General features: G+C 31.5%; 5 protein-coding genes across 8 annotated transcripts; 4 read left to right on the top strand and 1 right to left on the bottom strand.

The window, feature by feature from the left end:
• The first annotated feature begins 49 nt into the window (after positions 1 to 49).
• Positions 50 to 2,265, top strand: VhaAC39-1 (V-type proton ATPase subunit VhaAC39-1). Its single transcript, XM_070635639.1, has 3 exons — positions 50 to 273; positions 486 to 1,249; positions 1,314 to 2,265. Exons 1-3 carry the CDS (start codon positions 153 to 155, stop codon positions 1,473 to 1,475), a joined length of 1,047 nt encoding a protein of 348 aa, XP_070491740.1. The 5' UTR covers positions 50 to 152; the 3' UTR covers positions 1,476 to 2,265.
• Positions 2,266 to 3,137: 872 nt separating this feature from the next.
• On the top strand, positions 3,138 to 9,779 carry LOC139087024 (phospholipid-transporting ATPase ABCA3-like). The gene is made up of 10 exons (XM_070635711.1): positions 3,138 to 3,271; positions 4,078 to 4,711; positions 4,773 to 6,201; positions 6,258 to 6,791; positions 6,854 to 7,373; positions 7,447 to 7,516; positions 7,595 to 8,433; positions 8,488 to 8,667; positions 8,727 to 9,437; positions 9,500 to 9,779. Exons 2-10 carry the CDS (start codon positions 4,079 to 4,081, stop codon positions 9,687 to 9,689), a joined length of 5,106 nt encoding a protein of 1,701 aa, XP_070491812.1. The 5' UTR covers positions 3,138 to 3,271; position 4,078; the 3' UTR covers positions 9,690 to 9,779.
• A 4,209-nt stretch (positions 9,780 to 13,988) lies between these two features.
• Positions 13,989 to 15,808, top strand: pths (probable ATP-dependent RNA helicase DDX47). Its single transcript, XM_070635714.1, has 3 exons — positions 13,989 to 14,149; positions 14,240 to 15,126; positions 15,338 to 15,808. Exons 1-3 carry the CDS (start codon positions 14,000 to 14,002, stop codon positions 15,750 to 15,752), a joined length of 1,452 nt encoding a protein of 483 aa, XP_070491815.1. The 5' UTR covers positions 13,989 to 13,999; the 3' UTR covers positions 15,753 to 15,808.
• LOC139087027 (transcription factor E2F5-like) lies at positions 15,797 to 17,112 on the bottom strand. Its single transcript, XM_070635715.1, has 3 exons — positions 16,935 to 17,112; positions 16,654 to 16,865; positions 15,797 to 16,560 (listed from the first exon to the last, which is right to left on the bottom strand). Exons 1-3 carry the CDS (start codon positions 17,025 to 17,027, stop codon positions 15,819 to 15,821), a joined length of 1,047 nt encoding a protein of 348 aa, XP_070491816.1. The 5' UTR covers positions 17,028 to 17,112; the 3' UTR covers positions 15,797 to 15,818.
• Positions 17,113 to 17,204: 92 nt separating this feature from the next.
• On the top strand, positions 17,205 to 24,698 carry Pat1 (Protein interacting with APP tail-1). 4 transcript variants are annotated; one of them, XR_011544096.1, is made up of 8 exons: positions 17,205 to 17,844; positions 18,566 to 18,682; positions 19,575 to 20,308; positions 20,374 to 20,479; positions 20,796 to 21,372; positions 21,445 to 21,596; positions 21,664 to 21,869; positions 24,451 to 24,698. XR_011544096.1 is itself a non-coding variant. In XM_070635712.1 (7 exons), the coding sequence occupies exons 1-7, from the start codon at positions 17,683 to 17,685 to the stop codon at positions 21,745 to 21,747; spliced, it is 1,932 nt and encodes a 643-aa protein (XP_070491813.1). In that variant the 5' UTR covers positions 17,205 to 17,682; the 3' UTR covers positions 21,748 to 23,258. The 4 variants fall into 4 exon arrangements, 1 of the variants encoding a protein (XP_070491813.1); XR_011544095.1 differs by having other exon boundaries at positions 21,664 to 21,928; XR_011544094.1 differs by having other exon boundaries at positions 21,664 to 23,097.
• The last annotated feature ends 319 nt before the right edge of the window (positions 24,699 to 25,017 follow it).

The following is a 25,017-nucleotide window of genomic DNA, read 5'->3' as shown; positions in this document are numbered from 1 at the left end:
AATTCAAATAATTGAACCGAAATGAAACGAACACTGTCACATGACTCGTGTGACATCATTTTTAGTGGGGCTTGAAAAATTTTTTCAATTTAGAAACAAAAAATATTTAAATCGCGATTTTAGACTTTTAAAATCGATTAATTAAAATAAAAATGACGGGGTGGCTTTTTAACATCGATTCAGGATACTTGGAAGGTCTATGTCGTGGATTTAAGTGCGGAATTTTGAAGCAATCGGACTATTTAAATCTTGTTCAATGCGAAACATTGGAAGGTAAGAGAAAAATAATAAAACAGGATATTTTGGTGATTCAGCTATCATCATCATATGACAAGTCATTAAAGAAATTGAATATTAATTATTCGGCACATCCAGCGAATCAATATTATGAATATTGCCAAAAATAAAGAGATACGGAAAATTGATTAAATTATCACATGATCCAGATTGTACAATAATATTTCAATTCAATCATCTATTTCTAGATTTAAAACTCCACCTCCAAGGAACTGATTATGGACAATTCCTTGCAAACGAGCCATCGCCGCTTGCCGTATCCGTAATTGACGATAAATTGCGTGAAAAACTTGTGATTGAATTCCAACATATGAGAAATCATGCAGTTGAACCACTTGCAACATTCTTGGACTTCATCACATATAGTTATATGATTGATAATATTATTCTTCTTATCACGGGAACACTTCATCAACGACCAATTTCCGAATTGATTCCAAAATGTCATCCATTGGGAAGTTTTGAACAAATGGAGGCAATTCATGTTGCTGCAACACCAGCTGAATTGTATAATGCTGTATTGGTTGACACTCCATTGGCCCCATTCTTCGTTGACTGCATCAGTGAACAAGATTTAGACGAAATGAATATTGAAATCATCAGAAATACTTTATACAAAGCATACTTGGAAGCATTCTATGAATTTTGTAAAAGTCTTGGCGGAACAACAGCTGATGTGATGTGTGAAATTCTTGCTTTTGAAGCAGATCGTCGTGCCATTATCATCACTATTAATTCATTCGGTACTGAATTGTCTAAAGATGATCGTCAAAAATTGTATCCACGCTGTGGTAGAATGTTCCCTGATGGTTTGGCAGCTTTGGGACGTGCTGATGATTATGAGCAAGTAAAAGCTGTTGCTGAGTATTATGCCGAGTATGCAGCCCTTTTCGATGGTTCTGGAAACAATCCTGGTGATAAGACATTGGAAGATAAATTCTTTGAACATGAGGTAAGATCCCGTATTGGATATCCTTTTAATTTCATTTAATTAACAAAATTGTGTTCTTATTTAGGTCAAACTTAACGTTTATGCATTCATCCAACAATTCCATTTCGGTGTATTCTATTCATACTTAAAGCTCAAAGAACAAGAATGTCGTAATATTGTGTGGATTGCCGAATGTGTAGCACAAAAGCATCGCGCTAAAATCGACAATTATATTCCAATATTTTAAATATCGTGTAATATTTCAATAAATAGAACAAGAAAAGGTATGATGAAGTATATAATTCCGATATCATGGGCTATGTTCAGCAAAACAATAATTCATCTTTAATTAATTTTTATTGGTTTTTCTTCGGGCCATTGCTTTCAAAACTTATCAACTTTTACGCATAAGAAAATTGTAAACAAGTAAAAAAAAATTACTAGTATTAATGATGTTTATGTTAATAGACGAAGTTATATGCACAATCAAAGTGTCTCATAACATTTAACTTATTCAGCATTTTTAACAAAAAAATTTGTTAACTGTTATCGATTCACTTTATTTGGCAGAGTTGAATTATGATTTTGATTCCGTTTTTATTATTTTTTTCCCCATTTTTGCTTCATTTGTAATTTATGTATATTCTATTGAAAAACAAAACAAAAACATACGTTATCTATTAAATATAATGCAGTGTCTTTCAAACCTATTTTCAGTGGAAAATGTTTTGTCAAAATTGTGTGCCGCTGAATGAAAAAGTTTGTCAGACACTGCTATAATGTTAAATGAAAATATAAATTTATTCATGTAATATTTCAAATTGATGATGTTCTTATCATATAACAAAAAATACATTACGATTATAATCATAAAAAAAAGTTTACCTTAAAAAAAAGACATCAAAGAGTGTTTAATAACTAATTGATTCATTCATAGAGAGGAAAAGAAAGTTGAGGACTTAATAATGTATCAAATATTGCAGTATAATCGTGTATTGAAAGATGATAAATAAATATTCCAGATAAAGAGTAAGGAATTAGTTTGTTTTGGTTTTTTAAGACGTGACTTTCATTGTCATTAATCATGTGAAATTACATTTGTTCGTCACAGTCATTCACAAATCAGTGAAAAGTCATCAACAAAATTTTAAATGAAAAAGCTTTCATGAAAAAAAGCTCAAAAAGTCCCAGAATTACAAGGGATTGATACTCGGTCGATTTACAAGTATTGAGTCACTCGAGGATTCAATATGGTTGAAGCAAAGGACGTACCCTCGTTATGGACTAGATTCTTCAATTAGCTAGATGTTTTCGAGGCAGAAATCCCAAAAATATCTCAAATAAGAAAAAAAAGTAACACGACCCATGATGCATGTCCTGTTTGCCGCCAAAAATTCTTGAAAAAGCCATAAACAGTAAGTCGTGTGCAGTTTCGGTCTAGTCTTATCACCAAAAATACGCGAAAATTGAAAGCTTAGCCACCATAGGACTATGTATATCAAGGAAATTAGCAATTCACGTTTCAAAGAACAAATCTCCAGATTAGCATTGAATGAAGCTTAAAAGCTCAAATAAAAAAGCTCTTCACTTCACTTCAATTATTCCACCTGTTCTGATTATAAAACAGCTGAAAAAGCAATCAGCATACGAGGTTATAGCTCTTGAGCAAAAACCATATGATCAGTCTTTATCATTATTTTTTGTAGCCGTTACCGATTATTATACTCGTGATCACTCAAAATTAATATATCTTCACAGATTATGGACATTTAAGTGCTGTATTTGACGTATAACATGAATCATATGCGCAGAACGTTTGTTTTGTCTAGGTCCAGGTCTTATCACGCAGTCTACTGATATCGCGATATCAATACTTATCAATTTCATATAATTGATGTGGTGTAGAGTTGTTTGGATCAGTTTCGTGTTAGCGGTCGGCCTGTTAAGTTGTCTGGTAAAGAACTAAATAATCTGTGATAGTGTGCAGTGGTGATAAGATAAATCCTGATAAATAAAAGTGGTTTTGCTCATTTTGATATAAAAGTAAGGAAATTAATTCAATAACCATGAATGATTTGCGAAATTTGCTGGTTTTATTGTGAAATTGAGGATTGTAAATTAATGGATATAATAAAAATGATTAATTCAATTGTTATGGACACTTATTAAGGCTATCAAGTGAATTATCAAGAATATAAAATGTGAATCATTGGATATTTCTAGAGTGTTTGTTCGAAAAAATATTAATTATTGGCACCAGAGCATGATAAGAACTGATAATTTTTGAGAGGAAACTCTGTTCCGTGAATTTTTGTAGTTATCTTTGGGTATAAATGTAATTAGGAACTTGATACGGATTTTAATTCTTCACAATGATGTTTATTCTTTGGAGTTTAAAAGCAGACTGAACTTTTGGATGAAAAGGGGTGTTCAACTATGTAAAATAAATATTATTCAAATCTCAAATGAACGTTATACAAGATATGTAATCAGAAACTATATAAGAACTGCAATATTCAAGCTACATTAACCTAGATAATCCTAGATACCTAGAAATCAACATTCACTCAATAATTTTAGAAACACATGCTTGAATCGCATTGCTATACAATCAATGTCAAATTTAATGAAAGGTCTTACTTCTCAATTGCTTTTATCATTAATAGCCACTTGAGAATAATAATTTAGAATTCTACAAAAAAATCCTTGCAATCTTCTTGTTCCTGTTATCTATGTAACACATAGTGATAAGCCATATAAGCTTATCTACATATGTACGGCAAATATTTTTATTATTATCAAATGTCGATAACAATAAACGTGACTAATAACTTTGTGTAATTTCCCAGAATGGCAAAGACTACGGCATGGGATAAATTTCTGCTTTTATCATGGAAGAATTGGCTCATACAATTTAGACATCCAATACAGACAGCCTTTGAAGTTCTCATACCGGTCTGCGTGTGTGCTTTTCTAATTCTTATTAGAAGTCTCGTGGATGTTTCAGAGGAACTTAAACCATTAACATGGGAACCACTCAGCCTTAATAATGAATTTAGATTTCCGGGAATTTTACTACCATCAGTAAACAGAGTTATTGCATACTCACCAAACAGTCCGGTATTAGCGCAAATAATGGGAAATGTTGTATCCGAAATTAATAGAGGCCAAAATGCATCAGCTCGACCATTCATTATGTTAGGATTTCCAAATGAATTAGCTTTAGAAGGCAATGCCATTTCAAACAATCCATTCGTAAGTGTTGAATTCAATCAAAGTCTAAGTGGAGCAACAGTTTTACCGGATGATGTGCATTATGCAATGAGATTTCCTGCGGAGTTAAGAACAGAGAATGAATTTCTTGACAGCATGTCTGGATTTACAAATAACTGGGGAACAAATATACGATTCGGATTAGACTTTCTGCCTGGACCTAGAAACCAATTTGATCATGATGGTGGTGAACCACCTGGATATATTCGGGTAAGTAATGATGCTTGATATAGATTATAACGAATATCCAACAACAAAATTATTTTTACAGCAAGGATTCTCATTAATTCAAAATTTAATTGATCGAGAAATCATCAAGCAATCAGCAAACGATGCGAACATTGATTTGCCAATTATGTACATTCAGAGGTTCCCATTTCCTGAATATGTAAACGATATGCTGGGATTGGTCCTTGAATTTTCAATTCCTTTGATTTTCATGATAGCTTTTCTCTATCCTGCGATTAACAACATTAAATACGTTGCAATAGAAAGAGAAATGCAGCTTAAGGAAACGATGAAAATAATGGGATTGCCAGGATATATGCATTGGATCGCATGGTTTACAAAATGTATGGCATTCCAAATTGTCATTATTTCAATCATTACTGGACTTGTAAAAATTCCATTTGCATCAAGTGGCGGATTGTCTGTATTTACGCACACCAACTGGTCAGTATTGTGGGTCTTCTTCTTCCTTTATGCGTTGGCTGGAGTCACTTACAGTTTCATGTTCTCAACATTCTTTGCTAAAGCTAATACGTGCAGTATTGCTGGTGCAATTGTTTGGTTGATCATGTTACAGCCATACAGCATCATCAATTTCAATTATGAAAGAGTCAACTTGGCCACAAAGCTAGGTGCTTCATTATTGGTAAATACCGGAATGGGATTTGGATTCAAAGTTTTGGGAAGATATGAAAGTGCACTTGTTGGAGTTCATTGGGATAATTTGTTTGAACCTGTTACACCTGATGATGACCTCACTCTTGGCTATGTAATGCTTGCGTTGCTGACTGCTGCAGTTCTACAGATGTTGATAGCACTTTACATTGAGAAAATTAAGCCTGGTGAATTTGGTGTTCCTGAAAAATGGTACTTCCCATTGTCACCTAAATTTTGGTGTAATGGAAGTTCAAAATCAAGCTACGTCTCTGATGATATTGTGAAAGGAAATCCAAACTTTGAGAGTGAACCAACTGATAAAAATGCTGGAATTAAAATTCGTGGATTAAGAAAAGTTTATGGAAATAAAGTAGCTGTAAATGAGTTAAATCTAAACATCTTTGAGGATCAAATTACAGTTCTATTAGGACATAATGGCGCTGGTAAATCCACAACGATGTCTATGCTAACAGGATTGTTCCCGCCAACTTCTGGAACTGCATTTATTAATGGTCATGACATCCGCAATGACTTGAATACGATTCGTAATTCTCTTGGTCTATGTCCACAACATAATGTGCTTTTCAATGAATTGTCGGTCAAAGAGCACATTGTATTCTTCACGAAACTAAAGGGAATCCAGGAAAGTAAGAAGATTGAGGGTGAAATCGAGAAGTATGTCAACTTGTTAGGTCTAGGTGGTAAAATGGATTCTCAAAGTAAAACACTTTCTGGCGGTATGAAGCGTAAATTGAGCATTGGAATCGCTTTGTGTGGAGATTCAAAGATTGTTATGTGTGATGAACCAAGTTCTGGTAAGTAATAAGCTTGTCTTTCTTATTTCATCCAATAATCATGTTATTTTAATCAGGGATGGATCCAAGTGCTCGTCGAGCTTTATGGGACATCTTAATTCAAGAGAAGAAAGGCAGAACAATCTTATTGACAACACATTTCATGGACGAAGCTGATGTCTTGGGTGACAGAATAGCTATAATGGCTGATGGTGACTTAAAGACTGTTGGATCATCATTCTTCCTGAAGAAACGTTATGGTGTTGGATATCGTCTTACATGTGTGAAGAATTCTACTTGTAATCCTCAATATGTCACGCATTTCTTATCAAAATACATTCCAGAAATTGAGATTGAAACAAACATTGGAACTGAACTATCATACGTTATTAGCGATAACTACGTATCGAAGTTTAAAATTATTTTCAAGGACTTGGAAGATAATCTTGAGAAGTTGAATATTTCAAGTTTTGGACTGTCTTTGACTACTCTTGAAGAAGTATTCTTAAAAGTTGGAATTGATTCAACTGCTATGGATGTTGAAGATAGAGATGAAGGAATATCAAATGAGGGCAGTTCTGATTCAAACCAAAATGGATCAGAGGATACATGTAAGACATCCAAAATCAAACTTAATTCCTTAATTAAACTAATATTTACATTTTATTTCCAGTAAAATTAGCAAACTCAAACCTAACATACGGTTTTGAACTTTTTATGAATCATATCTGGGCGATGACTATGAAAAAATTCTTCTACACGATAAGGAACTACGTAATGCTGTGCATACAATTTTTCATTCCACTTCTATTTTTGATCATTACAATGCTGATGGAAGATTTGTTCCAAGGTGCACAGGATCTTCCATCCTTACCAATATCCTTCCAAGAATACATTCGTACATTTACTGTGTATGAGTCACAACATGCTGGAGAACAGATCTCCAAAATCATTACTGGATATAAAAGTTTCTTCGAAAATCTTCCCGATAATCATCAATTGATACAAGTTGAAGCTGGAACATCATTTAGTGATCACATCTTAACAGAATATCGACAATCACTATCCAATGTTAATTTGAATTATATGGTCGGTACAACATTCAATGAAAGTGTCATTACAATTTGGTTCAATAATCAAGCCTATCATACCGTGCCGCTAACAATCAATTTAATCAACAATGCTATATTAAAGTATGTTATCTAATCTTATCTTGAATTCTTTTCGTACGAAAATTCCTAAAAATCAATTTGTTTGCTTAAACAGGTCTGTGTCAAGTGTTCAAAAATCAATTAGCGTAACAAACAAACCATTACCTTTCACACTGGGAACTCGAGTAAGTAAATTGAATTAAAGCTACCTTATCAGCACAATTAAAGATAAGAATAATAACGATTAATTATTTTAATAATAGCTCGTTCAACTGCAAGCTGGAAATAATCTAGGATTTAATATAGCATTAAATACTGGATTTTCAATGGCGCTTGTTGCATCGGTCTTTATCATGTTCTACATCAAAGAAAGAGTTTCAAAAGCCAAACTGATTCAGATTGTTAGTGGAGCTAATAAGTTCTTGTTCTGGATTGTTTCCTTCGTACTGGATTATTTCATCTTCTTCTTAATCACAATATTGTATATATTGGTAATGGCTGCTTATCAAAAAGAAGGGCTGTCTACCTTCGATGAGCTCCTTCGAAACACTATTATCATCTTAGTTTTTGGACTTGCTGTACTTCCATTTACTTATGTTCTATCATTTGCATTCAAACTGCCAACAACTGGATTAGTAACAACAGCTATTACATATATAGTCTCAGGAACACTATTTTATACAGTTTATTTCGTATTGATAAGTGACTTACTTGATCTACGTTGGGTTGGAGATCCTTTAGGATGGACTTTCTTAATCTTCCCACACTATTCATTGACAAGAGGAATGTCTAATTTGAATATTATGCAGTCTACAATTTCTACGTGTGATAATCAATGTGCAACCATCACAGGATGCAGTTATGAAGTAATGTGTGAAACTGAATTACCATGTGGCCAAGATCTTCCAATTCCTGGACTGTCATTTATATGTCAACTTCAAAAGAATTGTTGCAGTAGAAACTTTTATAATCTTGGTGAAGATGGAATTGGTGTCATGCTGATTGCATTAGTTACTGTATCCATAACAGCATTCATAGTTTTATTCATAATTGAATACAGAGTTATTCAGACATTGATTGTTATGATAAGGAAGCAAAAAATGTAAGTATGACAAACAAAAGATCTAATAATTTGTAATAATTGGATTGTTTCCAGTCCCAAAAATATACCAGAATCTGAAGATGGCTTTGTTGACTCGGATGTAGCAGTTGAAAAGGATAAAGTACGAAGATACACAGAATATATTTCAGCTAAAGATAATTTGGTATTGAAAGACTTTACAAAGTTCTATGGAAATTTCATGGCTGTAAATCAGCTTTGCGTAGGTGTTGGACGGTAAGTTGATGTAGTTCCTGAATTATTATTCATAATTAAACTTGATACTATTTCCACAGTGGAGAATGCTTTGGATTACTCGGAGTTAATGGAGCTGGAAAGACATCAGCATTCAAAATGCTTGTTGGTGATGAAAACATATCAGCTGGTGATGCATGGATTGATGGAATAAGTATAAGAAGACATCTTAATAAGGTTCACAAGAGAATTGGCTATTGTCCACAATTTGATGCACTTATTGATGACTTGACTGGAAGAGAAACATTGAAAATATTCGCACTCTTAAGAGGCATTCCTCGAAAATATATCAATGCTGTTGCTGTACAATTAGCTGATGATTTGAACTTCATCAAGCATATAGATAAGAAGACTAAAGAATATAGTGGTGGAAATAAGAGGAAATTGAGTACAGCTCTTACTCTTATTGGAGATCCATCTGTAATTTATCTTGATGAACCCACTTCGGGTATGGATGTTGGTGCTAGACGACAACTTTGGAATATGGTAATAAAATCACGAAACTCTGGAAAATCTATAGTTTTAACAAGTCACAGCATGGAAGAATGTGAAGTATTGTGTAATAGATTAGCTATTATGGTCAATGGAGAATTTAAGTGCCTTGGATCAGTTCAGCATTTAAAGAATAAATTCTCTAAAGGATTCTTCCTCACAATTAAAGCAGGTTTTGACAGCAATCCTGAAATTCTTAATAGAAAATTACTTCTTGTGAAAGATTTTGTTTCACGAACCTTCTCCGGTGCAGCTCTAAAGTAAGTTGTCATTCTTTGATATTAAGCTTATGATACCTAATAAAATTTTATTTTCTAAATAGGGAGGAGTACATAGACATATTAGCATATCACATACCTTCAGCTCAACTAAAATGGTCACAGATATTTGGCATAATGGAAGACACAAAAGCACAGCTAGGAATAGCTGATTATTCATTAGGTCAAACATCTCTTGAACAAGTATTCTTATACTTTACAAAATCCCAAAGAATTAGTAGCCGTGAGAAATAAGGTTAACGTTTAATTATATCAACATCCATCCTGAGATTCTATTTTATTTAACAAAACAAGTAACAATAAAAAGAAAAATTTAATCCAATATTTTTGAAGAGTTTTTAATGACTACTGTGATTTAATGTTTCTTATGCTCATGTATTTGGTGATGATGCTTTGAACTTTCATGATGTCCCCCAGATTCATGGTGTGCACCTGAATCGTGGTGTTCTTGCAATTCCTTGTGATGGCCTGCATCATGATGCCCTTCTGATTCGTGATGTTCTTTCAGTTCAAGATGCTCTCCTAGTTCATGATGACCTCCAAATTCGTGATGTCCTCCCAAATCATGTGCTTCTAATTTATGGTGTCCTTCTTCTTGATGTGCTTCATGATGTTCTCCTTCATCTTGATTTTCATGAACTTCGTCATGATCTTTGTGATGAAGATGTCCTGTTTCGTGATGAATGTGCTCAGTTTCGTGATGGTCGCCTTCTGAATTATGGTGCCCCTCGTGTAAGTCATGGTGTCCCTCTTCTAAATGATGGTGTCCCCCGTCTAAATCATGATGTTCCCCTCCTAAATTATGATGTCCCCCAATATGATGAATATGATAATGAGCTCCCATGCCATGAAAATCTCCAAAATCTAAGTTCTGGTGGTGACCATGTCCAAAATCATGATGCTCGAAATGTCCGAAATCTGTAAATTTATTCTCATTGTAATGTTAAAAAGCATTAATTCTATTTACTTACCATGATGACCAAATCCATGCCCTCCAAAATGACCAAATCCTTCCATTATTTCAATCTTATGTTCCATGTGACCATCATGGCCATGTTCATGTCCTCCATATTCGTGCCCATGTTCATGTCCTGCTTCTTCATGACCATGTTCATGCCCTCCATCTTCGTGACCGTGTTCGTGCCCTGCTTCTTCGTGGCCGTGACCTCCATCTTCGTGTCCATGTTCATGTTCATGTTTTTTATGTACAATCACTGGATACGGAATTTTTATAGGGATTTTAACAGGATATGGAATTTTAACTTCCTTAACAACAGGAACTTTTACAATTTTATAAACTGGAACTTTCTTGTAATGATGTTTATGAACTATTTTAACTGGATGCTTAACATAAATTTTGTGGTGATGATGATGATGAAGTGAACCTGCTGCAACTTGATCATCTTCACTTTTCATTTCATGATTCTGTGGGAATGCACAAATTATCGCTGCACATAATAAAACAAAAGAAATTTGAAAATTTATTTTTATAAAGCTCATTTTTGATCTTCACTTGGAATTTGAATGACTGCAAGTTTTAAAAGACAAAGCTTATTTATACAATTTTAAATAAAGATTAAATAACATTAAAAAAACATTATTTAATGCAAAAGAGTCGAAAAGAAATGCTTAATCTTCCAAATAATTGCGAAATTTCATAGAGAATTACAGACGTTAAAGAAAGATTTTACAAGCATTTTCTTCATGCTTCTTATTTGTATACGAATAGTTTTATTAAGTACTACAAACAGTGGTCAGTAATGAGCATTCATCACACTCAAAATTTTTTTTACAATGAAAATGGTGATTGTGCATTTGTTTTTAAGAAAAAACTTCCAGTGTTGTTTGGACTAGCATAATAACCCATATAGTTGAAAATTGGTGTTCCAGTACATAACACATTACTGAATAATTGGAAGCTATTACATTGAACACCTTGAAATTTCTTATCGCTCTGTTTGTAAGTTACAGATTCGGCATAATATTGCCATGCCCTTTGATGATTACAGTCATCAATTGTAAATTGTGTGCAGCCTGTCTGAAATGTACCACCATTTGGATAGAAGTCAACATGACCAATAGGTTTTGATCCACCTGCTTGATATGAATTTGTATGAATTGCATCCAAAAATCTGTAAAGATTGAAAGTTAAAAGATTTTCCCAAAAATTCTTCCTTTCATACTAAAATTTTGGACCAGGACAAATCCGCCAAGTTCAAAAAGTGCAAAAATTTTGTTTTTCACAAATTTTTCTTTAACTCAGCACTTAGAGTAATATTGTGGTACCAAATGAAGTGTAACATCAACAAATAAACAACTTAAGGTGTTATTCTGATGCTATAAGTCACTTATTACAGAGAAAATTTAATTTTTCGAGCGTCAATCGATCCTGCACACAAAAAATTATTTTCTAAAAATTCAAAAAAATGTTTAATTAGCTATCTAGACGGTATAAGCTTGATTAATTTACATTTCAAATGTGCAATTGTATAGAAAATTTTCATCTAGCATTAAGTAATCTAAGGACAAATCCGCCAAGTTCAAAAAGTGCAAAAATTTTGTTTTTCACAAATTTTTCTTTAACTCAGCACTTAGAGTAATATTGTGGTACCAAATGAAGTGTAACATCAACAAATAAACAACTTAAGGTGTTATTCTGATGCTATAAGTCACTTATTACAGAGAAAATTTAATTTTTCGAGCGTCAATCGATCCTGCACACAAAAAATTATTTTCTAAAAATTCAAAAAAATGTTTAATTAGCTATCTAGACGGTATAAGCTTGATTAATTTACATTTCAAATGTGCAATTGTATAGAAAATTTTCATCTAGCATTAAGTAATCTAAGGACAAATCCGCCAAGTTCAAAAAGTGCAAAAATTTTGTTTTTCACAAATTTTTCTTTAACTCAGCACTTAGAGTAATATTGTGGTACCAAATGAAGTGTAACATCAACAAATAAACAACTTAAGGTGTTATTCTGATGCTATAAGTCACTTATTACAGAGAAAATTTAATTTTTCGAGCGTCAATCGATCCTGCACACAAAAAATTATTTTCTAAAAATTCAAAAAAATGTTTAATTAGCTATCTAGACGGTATAAGCTTGATTAATTTACATTTCAAATGTGCAATTGTATAGAAAATTTTCATCTAGCATTAAGTAATCTAACTTAATAAGACAAAATTAACAAAAAATAGCGTCAATCGATCCTGCACAATCGATTATTACAAAACAAATTCACGAAAATTTGGAATGTTTACAAAATTAATTTTACTTAATTTATGATTTAAGCATCATGTTATCGTGCCTAATAATAGAATTATGTTATTTGATGATGTTAAAATTATGTTTTGAATGAAAACTTCGTCTAAAAACGTCTCAAATTAGTTTTTGGTGTCAACTTTAACGAATTTTTCGGAATTTGAAAAAAATAACAAATTTTGTCAGTTCGTGTTTTCTGCGGATTTGCTCTTATCAAGTTCAATCAAATTTTGAACTTCATTTTAAATCTGAAATTTCCGTTAGTTATCTTTTGTCTGAAATTCCAATGCATTCAAGAACTTACAAAGAATCATTGACATTTAAAGGCTTCATGCTGATGAAAATGAATGTAGGATAAAAGAGTGGACCGGCTGGATCTAGACCTGCAAACAACATCAATTAATTAAGTCAAAAATTAGTGGGATCTCAATAGAAGTCACCTGTAATTCTCGGTAAAGTAAAGTTAGCCAAACTTTGCATGTATCTTCCAATATATCCACTAAGTTGGGCTCCAAGACTAAATCCAATCAAATGAAAAGTATTAAAATCATATCCAACTGACATCATATTCTTAAAATGCATGGCAACATAAAGAGCAACGTCCGGAATGCTCCAAACAGCACTAAAATAGTTCATCATTGTGTAGTTACTCCAATCAAGTATGAAGACGTTGTATACTTGATCGCTTAAGCTGTATGCATTGATTATAGTGCTGACACATGTTGAATTGAAGTTATCCATCCAACCAAATGAAAAGATGACCGATTTCTTTGTTCTGTCGTAGTCAGTAGTAAGAAGCTGCTGAACTTGATCCCATGAAACATTTAAGCTCGTTGAGATGTTATTGCCTTTGACCAGAAATAAATTGACACCAAATATTGAACTGTTTTGACTTGAAGCACATTTGGCTGAAAGAAGAACAATTAATATTAATACGAAGGTCTTCATTTCCAAAGATTGATTGAACAGCACTTATTGCAGTTTTACCATTAAATAGTGCTGTTATCTTGACAAAAATTAGCATAATCCAAATTAATTTTCATTTTAATTGCTTTTTGTATTAAATTGATTAAATTTCGTAAGAAAATGTCCACGGTAAGGAAACTCAAAGAATATTCATAGTAAGTACAAAATTTTAATCAGTTTGCTTCAAACACGTGTGGTTGGATTCAACGGTTTTTAGAATTTGAATTTCAATCGGTTCTCAAAACCGATTTATTTTAACGGTCTTGAACGATTCAAACGATTCATTACCGCTTGAGTAGAAAATCTACAAACATGTCAGATTCCGATTCAGAGAATTTAAGTGATTTAGAGCAAGAGGAAGCTGTTTCAATTGATGGAAGCGATGGCGATGAAGAGAAAACGAAAGAGTTAGGTGGAGAATTAAATGATGTTGAAGAAACAGACGTTAAATGGAGTGATCTGGTGAGTTTGTATTTTAATGCACGTGTTTTATTGTTTTGAACACATTTTAGTCAATTCCCATGCTAATTCTAGTAATTTCCATTGTATTAGGGATTAATTGATGTGTTGTGTGAAGCATGTGAAGATCTAAAATGGAAAGCACCAACAAAGATCCAGAAAGAATCGATTCCAGTAGCTTTACAAGGCAGAGATATTATTGCCTTAGCTGAAACTGGAAGTGGAAAAACGGGCGCATTTGCCTTGCCTATAATTCAGACATTACTTGATAATCCACAAAGATTCTATGCACTTGTAATGACACCAACAAGAGAATTGGCATTTCAAATTGGTGAACAATTTGAAGCTCTTGGAAGTTCAGTTGGAATCAAATGTGCTGTAATTGTTGGTGGTATGGATATGGTCTCACAAGCTCTTCAATTAGCTAAAAAACCACACATAATTATCGCAACACCTGGTCGTCTTGTGGATCACCTAACTCATACAAAAGGATTTAATTTAAAATCAATAAAATATTTAGTTATGGATGAAGCTGATAGAATTTTAAATATGGATTTTGAGGTAGAGTTAGATAAAATCCTTAAAGTCATTCCACGTGAACGACGAACATTCTTATTTAGTGCCACAATGACAAAAAAGGTGAAAAAACTCGAAAGAGCATCACTTAAAGATCCAGTAAAAGTAGAAGTATCAAGCAAATATCAAACTGTCGATAAACTCCAACAATCTTATGTATTCTTACCATCCAGATATAAAGATCTGTATCTTGTTCACATTATTAATGATCTAGCTGGAAATAGTTTCATCATCTTCTGTTCCACATGTCATGCAACAGTTCGAGTAGCGTTAATGCTCAGAGCACTTGGAATGCAAGCCGTTCCATTGCATGGACAAATGTCACAAAATAAGAGATTAGCAGCATTAAATAAATTTAAGGCAAAGGCACGATCAATATTAATTTGTACGGATGTTGCATCTAGGTACGTAAAATTGAACTATTTGACATAAATCTAATTTATACATGATGTGAACATTTGTGGAATACTTAGAAAAAATGTTCAAGGAACATTCTTTCACAATCATGAGGATTCACAAAATTCGTCACTACCACTGATTATACACTAGCTTACTTTTTCCTTAATAACTGTCTTTGAAACGGATTAAATTACAAAACTTACTTTCTACTTACAGAGGTCTTGATATTCCACATGTAGACGTCGTTCTCAATTATGATATTCCAACACATAGTAAGGATTACATTCATAGAGTTGGACGAACAGCAAGAGCAGGTCGTTCAGGAAAGGCCATTACAATGGTGACACAATATGATGTAGAATTATATCAGAGGATAGAACATCTTTTAGGCAAGCAATTACCAAAGTACGAAATCGAGGAGGATGAAGTTATGGCTTTACAAGAACGAGTTGGAGAAGCACAGAGAACAGCCAAATTAGAACTTAAAGACATTGAAGACAAAAGAGGATCTAAAACGAGAATTAAGAACTTTGATGATGACGATACTGAACAATTTAATGGAGCTAGAAAGAGAATTAATGTTGGGAATGGGAAAGGACCTAAGAATGGAAAGCGGAAGAAGTTCCATTAATTTTTATGAATATATTTAAGTTAATTAATAAAAAGAAATTTATTTAAATCTATAAACATTTATATTTTATTGCAACATTTCATATGACTCTTCATCTAGTTCCTCAATTATATATTCCTCTTCGAGCATTTCTTCTGTAACTTCCTCTTGCTGCTGCTGCTGCTCGTTTTCATCAAGTATGATGTCACAGTCAAAAAGATCATGTATTGATGGCGATTCAGTTGAAAAATTCTCATAATAATCCGTGTCAGGAGGTGGATTAAGAGAAATAAAGTCTGGATGCGAGTAGTCGTTCTCGTGGACCAGATTATGTTTGCAGATATAATAGAACTTGCTTTTCTCTTTAAATTGGTCATGCGAGAGAATCTTTTCCGATAATTTCTCATTATCACTTGGATCACTTTCCAAAAAGGATTTTGGTTTCATGCTCCTCTTAAATAGAATCACATCATCAGACTTTTTCAGTTCCTTTTTAAACGTTTTTGGATCAACAAACTCAACATCGATATTGTTATTATTTGATACCAAATCAATGCCTACATTCTCAATTATTGGCAGTGGCTTATCAGAATTTTCATTATTGACTAGTTTGCATGTAACTGGCTTGACAATATAACCAAGGACGTGAATTGAATTGTTATTTGATGCTTCTGGATCTTGGATAATCACTTTAATATTTTTGTAATCTTTTAGGAGTAATATTGAACGGTTTTTACTAAATGCATTAATAAAATCCTGCCTTGTTAAGTATAAGTATGAATCGTGTGTCCTTAGTGCTGCATTATTCATTTTCAAGTTACAAATATCTCTAAAATTAAATTAAAAAAAAGTGCGGGAATGAATATAGCGCGAAACTTTTTAAAAACATTGAATTTTTTAACTTATAGCCCATGACACTTACTGATCTAGCTCCTTTTCAAGGGATTCAAGCGATTGTTTCTCATTCTTCAAATCTGATAGCTTCTCGTGGTCCAAAATCGAGTCATTTTTCGCAGTTTTTCCTGTATATTGGTACAAGTTCTTCTGTGTCTTTTTAATTAGTCCAATTCCTTCCAATACATTTGATACATCATAAATCCGACGTTTCTTCGCACACTGTAGCTCATTTGTGACCTATTTAAGAAAATTAATTAAGATTTCTTCAATGTTTACAAATTATTATCAAATTTATCATTTAATTACAATATTTAAATCCACTGTTTCCTCTGTTTTTAACATTTCCACAAACTTCTTCGTCAGCGTGTACAGACTTTTATCCTTCCTGCTCTCATTCATCGTGCTATAATTAAGGAAAATCCTTTTTCGCAGAAAAAATCAAATTTGATGGGTTTTTGAATTTCGTGGAAAATTTTTTCAAATTTTTTCCAACCGTTACGCTATTTTGTCACTTTTCAATGCTAACTGTAGAGAAAAATTTAAAATGAAAAATATTTCATTTTTCCGCGGAACTAACAGTAGAAAAAAGTTGATATATTTTGGTTAGTCGTAATACAAAATTCAAAGAGAGTAAATCATGAGAGCATCATTATAGCATATAATAGCCACTTGTGCTGACTGATTTCAGTGACGTATTCGACATAGAACTCAGGAAGTCAGAAAAAATAAAAAGTTGTGTGAATTTGGTGAAAAAAAAATAAAGAAATGAAAATTTTTAATGACATTTAATTTCACTTTTGTTGGTGCTTCCGATTATTACCTACGACGAAAACTATCAGCTTATCTGATTTAGTTGGAAAATTAGTGTTATCGTGATAAATAAATAAATCTTCTAATAGATGATAACAAGTCAAAATATAATACAATACGGAAATAGAAGTGAAAGAGTTCTGTTCTTCTCCCATCGTCTTTGTTTATTTTAACAACATCCAGAACATCCAGAGATTAGTGTTTAGTGTTTAGATTACAGGTTATTTTAAAAGAATCAAACATAATGTCAGAAACTAAAAAGATGTCATTGCAAAATGTACCAACATTGTACACAACTGCATTGAAACGTTTTGTGCAACAATTGGACTTGACAGTGAAAAAGCTTAATAGTATGCAAACCATACATATATTGCCAACACCACTGCTATCAGACATATATTGTGAGGTACATAATAATGACATTAAATTAAGTGATCCAATTTCTAATTTCACTTAGAAGCTTTGAAGCACAAAAAAAAGACTACCTATGTGAAATATATACACACAATAAATATAATAAAAAGCGAGAAGACGAGAGACAACAACGCAGAAAAGAAAAAGCATTCAAAACTTTCATTTTTCATTTAAAAACCTTGATTCCTTGTTGTTGCAATGGACTTGATGGTATAAATCTAGTTAAAAAGTCCTTTAGAATGTCTAAAGCGCTTTTTCCTTAAATGTTGAGTAATTCAAGGATGTCTGCACAAGGCTAATCAATTGTGTGTGCATAAACTTTCCGCATACTGAGGCTTTAACATTTCCTAGTGAGCAGAATTTTACCTGTAAATCAACAATAATAAAATAGCTCTGAATAAATTTCGCAATATTTATGACTAATCTCCGATGAGCAGGCAGGCAAAACGCGGAAATAAGCGTACTTTCCCTTCTGGAAAATGCGCTAAAAAGCCGAAATAAAAGCGAAAGAAGTGGAAAGAAGAAATGAGAATATCAAAGAGAGAGATTGAGAATAAGTCGAGTCAGATGAAAGTGTCTTGTGCTATATAAAATGCATATATGCAATTTTTTTTTTGTGTGTTGTTGTTGTTTGCCATATCTACATGAACTGACTACTTTTAAATAATAAAATAAATCTAATGTGAACTATTTCTTTCTTATGACCCGTTTAGATGGCTGACAATTATCTCTTTCATGATGCCTTGCTGGCTGAATTAAGTAACGTTAGTTTATTTTGTAAACTCATACGATATTCATCAATAAGAAACAATATGTATAGAGTGTTCAAGGTAAGTGAAATAAACAGCTGATGCAACATGAACATATGATGAAGATAATATGTATTTTTTAAAGCCATTGGTTTTGCCTTTTTTTCGCATTTCTTTGAAAATAGCGACGAGCTATTATTGTATTCACATTGGATGTGATGTTGTTGTTAGGCTAAAGTGAAAATTTTTGTTATTTTCGATCGATCTGATTGAGTAAATTATTGTGGAATTTAAAAACATTTGAATGGTTTTCTGGGAATTCATGAGGGTTTGCTGCATTTGTATTGTTCTAAAAAAATATTTGCATAGTTCTTAAACAATTTTAAAAACATTTGTACAGTTTTAAAACAAATAGTCAACATTTGTATGGTTTCAAATCAATTTAAGCAACATTTGAATAGTTTTGAAGCATTATTGACATTTGTATGGTTCTAATAGCAATTTCAATAACATTTGAATGGTTTTACAAACATTTTCCTGGCAATCGTACCATTTTGAACCAATTTTATCAACATTTGTACAGCTTTGAAACATTACTTGACATTTGTATGATTTCAGATCAATTTTAATAACATTTGCATAGCTTTTAATTGCTTACAAAGTCCATATTTGCTTGTTCTACAAATGATCTCACAGGAAATGCGATTATGCAGCATATCTACAAATTAACATTCCCAATAAAATACTAGTTTCTTTTGTTCTGTGCCTCAAAAAAAATGTTTCTAAACAAAAAACCTTTATCATTAATGTTAATGAACTCATAAAACATTTTTTCTTCTTTTCAATATTATTATTTAGTCTCGGACATGAACAATACTCGTTCATCGCCACATGAGTTTTTTTCCTGCGAAAAATAAAATGAAGCATATAGTTCACAATATATTTAAAATATTTTTTTTTACACTATTTTTAGCTGATGATGAAGAACGACAAACCTTTAGCATCGGAATTGCAGCGAAAATATGTTCAACGTACAAAATTCCTACTGACTGATCAAATAATATATCAGAACAATGAGAAATTGGTATCACTTGTTGATGACATGCTTGATGATCGAGGTGATACATCAGAAGATGGACTTTATTTAAATATTAATTCAAGTCGGAATTATTTAAAGGAGATTGATAAAGGAATGAGATTAGGAACATTTTTATATGAATGTGGATGGTTCGAAGATAGCTTAAAAGTCTTACAAATTACACGAAATCTTATTCAGGAATTAAATGATGATTATCGGAAGTTATTATTATTACTCAACTGCCTTCAAAAGCTGCTGCACGCTCAAGCATTGTTCTGTTGCTACAAAGATGCTTCCATATCGACCTCTCAAGCACTTAGTCTTATTGAACAAATACAAAGCATGTATAATTCTGGTCAAATAATGATAGATGATAATAGAAATATGACATCTGGAATTCCGAATAATCTCTTAGCCAATTTTTACAATGAGTTATCAATGTTGCACTTTAGTCGTTCCGAGTTTGATACAAGTTATAAGTGGGCTGTAAAGGCTTTAAGTTTCTTATCTCAATTTACACCAAAAAAGATTATCATTGATGTGCTTCGTCAGGCGGCAAAAAGTTGTGTCGTTAAAAGAAAATTTCAGGTTGCCAATCTTCTTATTAATAGTTCAATTAGTATTGCTGAGTAAGTACATCACTATAATTCATATATGTCATATGCATAATAACCTTTTATCTCTTATTCCACAGAAATACTTTTGGTACACATAATAATATCTACGCGGATGCATTGCTTGATAAGGGATTCTTTCTTCTCAATGTTGACTCAATCACTCAAAGCGTTGAAGTATATATGGTAATGAAAATTAATATTTCTTTATATTGTTTATATATCCATTCAAACTGGATGTATTTACAGAAAGTTGATCATTATTCTGTCTTCACCCGTGTTTGGGGATTTTTTTCGAGGCCAAATTTATTGCTTGTAAAAATTTCCATACATTTTAAGAATTTCTTTATCTCTTATTTGCATATAAAAATTCCTTCGAGTTGTTGATACTTTGATTATTTCCAAAAGTGCTTTAAAGCTGTTCAAATTATAGATTCTTAAATATTTGTATGGTTTCGTCATCAATTTGTTAATTGCAATTTTCCTTTTAATCTCATTACAGGAAGCTTTGGCTATAAAGACTAGTGTATTTGGTGAACGGAATCTTAATGTCGCTGTGATACATGAGGATTTAGCATATGCTCTTTATGTTTATGAATATTCACGTGGTAATTTTAATTCGGCATGTGTTTATGTTGAAAAAGCAATAGATATAATGATGAGACTAGCACCATCAAATAACTTAATGTTGGCATCCGCAAAACGTGTGAAAGCATTAATACTGGAAGAGATTGCACTTGATCATATGGTACCACCTGATACGACAGACTATAAAGGTTTATTGAAAGAATCTGAAGATTTACATCGATCAGCATTGCATTTATCATTGGAAGCATTTGGTGAAGTGAATGTACAAACAGCTAAACATTATGGAAATCTTGGTAGATTATATCAATCGATGATGCGCTATAATGACGCAGAGGATATGCATCAACGTGCAATAAAAATTAAACGTGATCTTTTAGGAGAATATGATTATGAAGTTGGTCTTAGTATTGGACATTTAGCCTCATTGTACAATTATCATATGAAAAAGTATCGTCAAGCGGAGGAACTATACTTAAAAAGTATTGATATCAGTAAGTTTTTTGAAATTATCTTATCATATTGTTAGTTTAAGATTAATTTTATGATATATTATTAATTTACAGGCTTACGATTATTTGGCCAAACATATTCAGGATTAGAGTATGATTACCGTGGATTGCTACATGTTTATGAGCAAACAAATGATAATGAAAATTTTCTTAAATTTTGTGATATTCTCGATGAATGGAGAGTTATGAGACTAGATGAGAAAAGGGTAAATAATATTAAGTTTATTTTCAAGGTATTTCCGTACTAATTAATGTACTTTTTTAATTCCAAAGAAACCAACATATATTGAATTAAGTGGTGACGCATCAATTGAGGATATTACACAAAAATTCTTCGAAATATGCAACGATCACTAGTAAAATGAATTAATCAAAATAGAATTATATCAAATTTGACAAAGAACAATCAGTTCGGCTGAGACATATATCAAATTTGACAAAGAACAATCAGTTCGGCTAAACAACAATTTAGTAATTATGTACGTAGGTGTGAATACAAATTCAAATAAATTATGAGAAATGTGAAAAACTTTATCAGGTAGATAATAATATAATTAAAAATTCTTTTAAGTGAAATTATCGATGAAAAAAAAGAGAAAAAATCAATCAAAAACTGCCTTAGCGAATATTTTTCCCTGCCCTGTGTTAAAATTGATTTAATTTCTTCAAAATTATCGCGTGAAAAAATTTCATGATTATGATCATCAGCAATATTTTTTATACGTTATTTATCATAAATGTACTTAACGATGAAGCCATTATCAGCAACGGAAAAAAATAACGCTCAGAATTATAATATTATGGGAATATTGCGATTCTCAAGTGTTTTAAGTGATATGAAACTCATGTGAGCAGGTTATTAATTAGTAGATTGTGAGTCATGACTAATCTTGAATATTTTTGGGACCAGATAAAGATTTCTATTAATTTCACATATTTCCATCGATTTGTGCGACTTCAGATACTTTGTCAGTATAAATGCTGCTGCAATTGCATGTAGAATCATTAAAGAAGTTGACTAATAATCTCATACTAAATATTAGTTACTTATTCAGTCAGGAAATTCTAGCTTGTCACTGAGACATTACAAAGTAGTCAATACAATAGCTATATAACCTGCTCAACTTCATATCATTTAAACGTTTGATTTCCTTAGACTGAATCACAATATTGAATATATTGTGACATTAAGAACAATTCAGTTACTTAAGTCATACTAATAATGTATGGAAGTGAGCCTTGATCTCCCCCATTCATGGTCCATTCCATGTTTTCACAATGATTCTCTTCCTTTTTTAACACTAAAGCGTATTGCTGAATAAATAATAAGAATAATATATGCGAAAAAAAATGAAGACAAAGAAGATATTTGACATAAAATGCCATAAATGCCCTAAAAATATTGTCAGCATTCTGAAAAGAAATGTATACGTAAAAATAAAAGAATTGAAAAACATTCGGCATGTTAAACGTGAAGAAATGAAGAAAAAAACAAAATAAAATACACATGAGGGAATAATAATAATAAAATACACGAAATCGTCTGTATTTGCACATATTATTGATCATTCATTGAAAAAAATATAAAATAATATATTGCATATTTCGTTAAAAGTAAAAAAAAAGTGGCATATTTTTGAAGATTTACGTACTTTTTATTATTATTATTTATTTTTGTATCAAAGTCATTATTGGAACTTGATAAGGGTGATTATATAGATATAGAAAGTTTGGATTTTTATTTGTGGTAAATTTTACATGAAAAAAGCTTATTGCGCCATTTTTAAGGGAACAAAATTTTGATGTGAAAAGTTCCGCGTCTTTTTAATTTCAATACGTTTGTTTTTGACTCTTTCAAATTTTAATGTAAAAATTTTGCATCTTTTCAAATTTTGATAAAAATTTTTTGCATCTTTTTGAACTTTTATGTAAAAAATTTGCGTCTTTTTGAGAACGGATGTCTCAATTGTGATCTTTTTGATTTTTGATGCAAAAAATTTATTTTGTTTTAAAAGTTTTTTGTCAAAATTTTCCTTTTTTTATGTAAAAATTTTTGCATCTTTTTGAACAAATTTCAAAAGTCTAGTTTATTTTAGAATTTAATGACAAAATATTGAATATTTTTGAATTTTTGAAGTGAAATTTTGCACCTTTTTGAATATTGATGCAAAAAATTTTAACTTCCTTTAAAATTTGATGAAGAAAATTTGATTGCAAAATTGAGCATTCGGTGCATCACCCTTGTCTGGAACAGACTAATGACATTATGTCTACCTTATTGTACATTAAATAAGCTATAATTTTTGTATTATTGAATAAAAAAAGTCACAATTCAATAAAAATTAATTAAAACAATTTTTAAACGTTCACTTAAACAATTACAAAGTAGAATAATGAATATTTTGCATTTTTTTGTAATGAAACTAAAGAGAAATTAAATAGTTTTGTAATAATTTTTAATTCTTATTTTTGAGAAAGAAAAAAATTTAATTTATGACCTTTTACGTTGCTCTGTGTGAAGCTAATTAATTTTGTTTTGCAAATATTTATTTAGAAAATAAGAAAGTTGCACTTTCATAGAAGAAAAGAGAAAAATTATGAAAAGTATGGCGTTTATTTACAATTTTGACTATATTACGAGGATAATTTCTTTTATATTCTTTAATAAAAAAAATGTTGAGTCATTAAAAGAAAGACAATGATTGATTATAGTGGATTTATATTATCGCTAAAAAATTAAACAGCAGTTTATTCTTGAAACCAAACGCAGAGTTGCAAAACACGTGACTGTGACAAGAAAAAACCTTACAAATTATTAAGAATTACAGTTTTTGTACAGTTTTTTCCTGTCACATGCACCTGATTTGGAACTCTGAACCAAAGTTCAAAAACAGCCACCTGTCAGAGGCAAAAAATGTACAATTTCTTGATAATTTGTATGGTTTTTGTTAGAAAAACAATACAAATTCTCTAGAAATTGTACGGTTTTTATCTGAGTCAGCTGCCTGTTCTGCAACTCTGAACTTAAAACTTTTAATAATTTAACCTATTTACTTACAGATTTCGACGAATTTGCTAGAATCGCCAAATATAATAATCAACAAATGCATAATCATCAATTATTATAATTTTACAATATATTACTAACTATATCTATATTTTTTCAAAACGTGCCTCATTATTTAACAAGTTTGCTGAAGGTTTTTTATGCCTATTCAACTGGTTTAAGTACCATTTTAGTGGGCTTTTCCCTTCGATAATATTGGATGAATAAATAGCAAAATTAATTAATAACTTCAAGAGAAAAATTCCTACATGATTTATTCACAGCGGTTCATGAATATTCTAGCAGTGACTAAGTTAGTGCTTTTGACATTTTCTCGTGATTTAGAGTCTGCAAAAAAAAGAATTTCATCTCACATTTACAAATCATGCTATGAACAACAAATGCAGATATTGTTACATGCTAAATATGACTTTAAATAAAACAAAACAGCAAGTCTAAGGCGAGTATAGTGGATATAAATAGAAAATAGAACCTGTCACATGACGAGAGTGAAAAAAATGTTTAAAAATTCATTCAGGACGAAGGTGAATGGAAATTTTAGACTTTTAATTTTAAGTAGG

The sequence above is a fragment of the Chironomus tepperi genome, unplaced genomic scaffold, assembly GCF_022539635.2.
Source record: "Chironomus tepperi strain 1889 unplaced genomic scaffold, CSIRO-AGI_Ctep_v1 contig_93, whole genome shotgun sequence".
NCBI classification, from domain to species: domain Eukaryota; kingdom Metazoa; phylum Arthropoda; class Insecta; order Diptera; family Chironomidae; genus Chironomus; species Chironomus tepperi.
The sequence above is the reverse complement of the archived record's forward strand: the minus strand, read 5'-3'. Positions and strand labels throughout refer to the sequence as shown.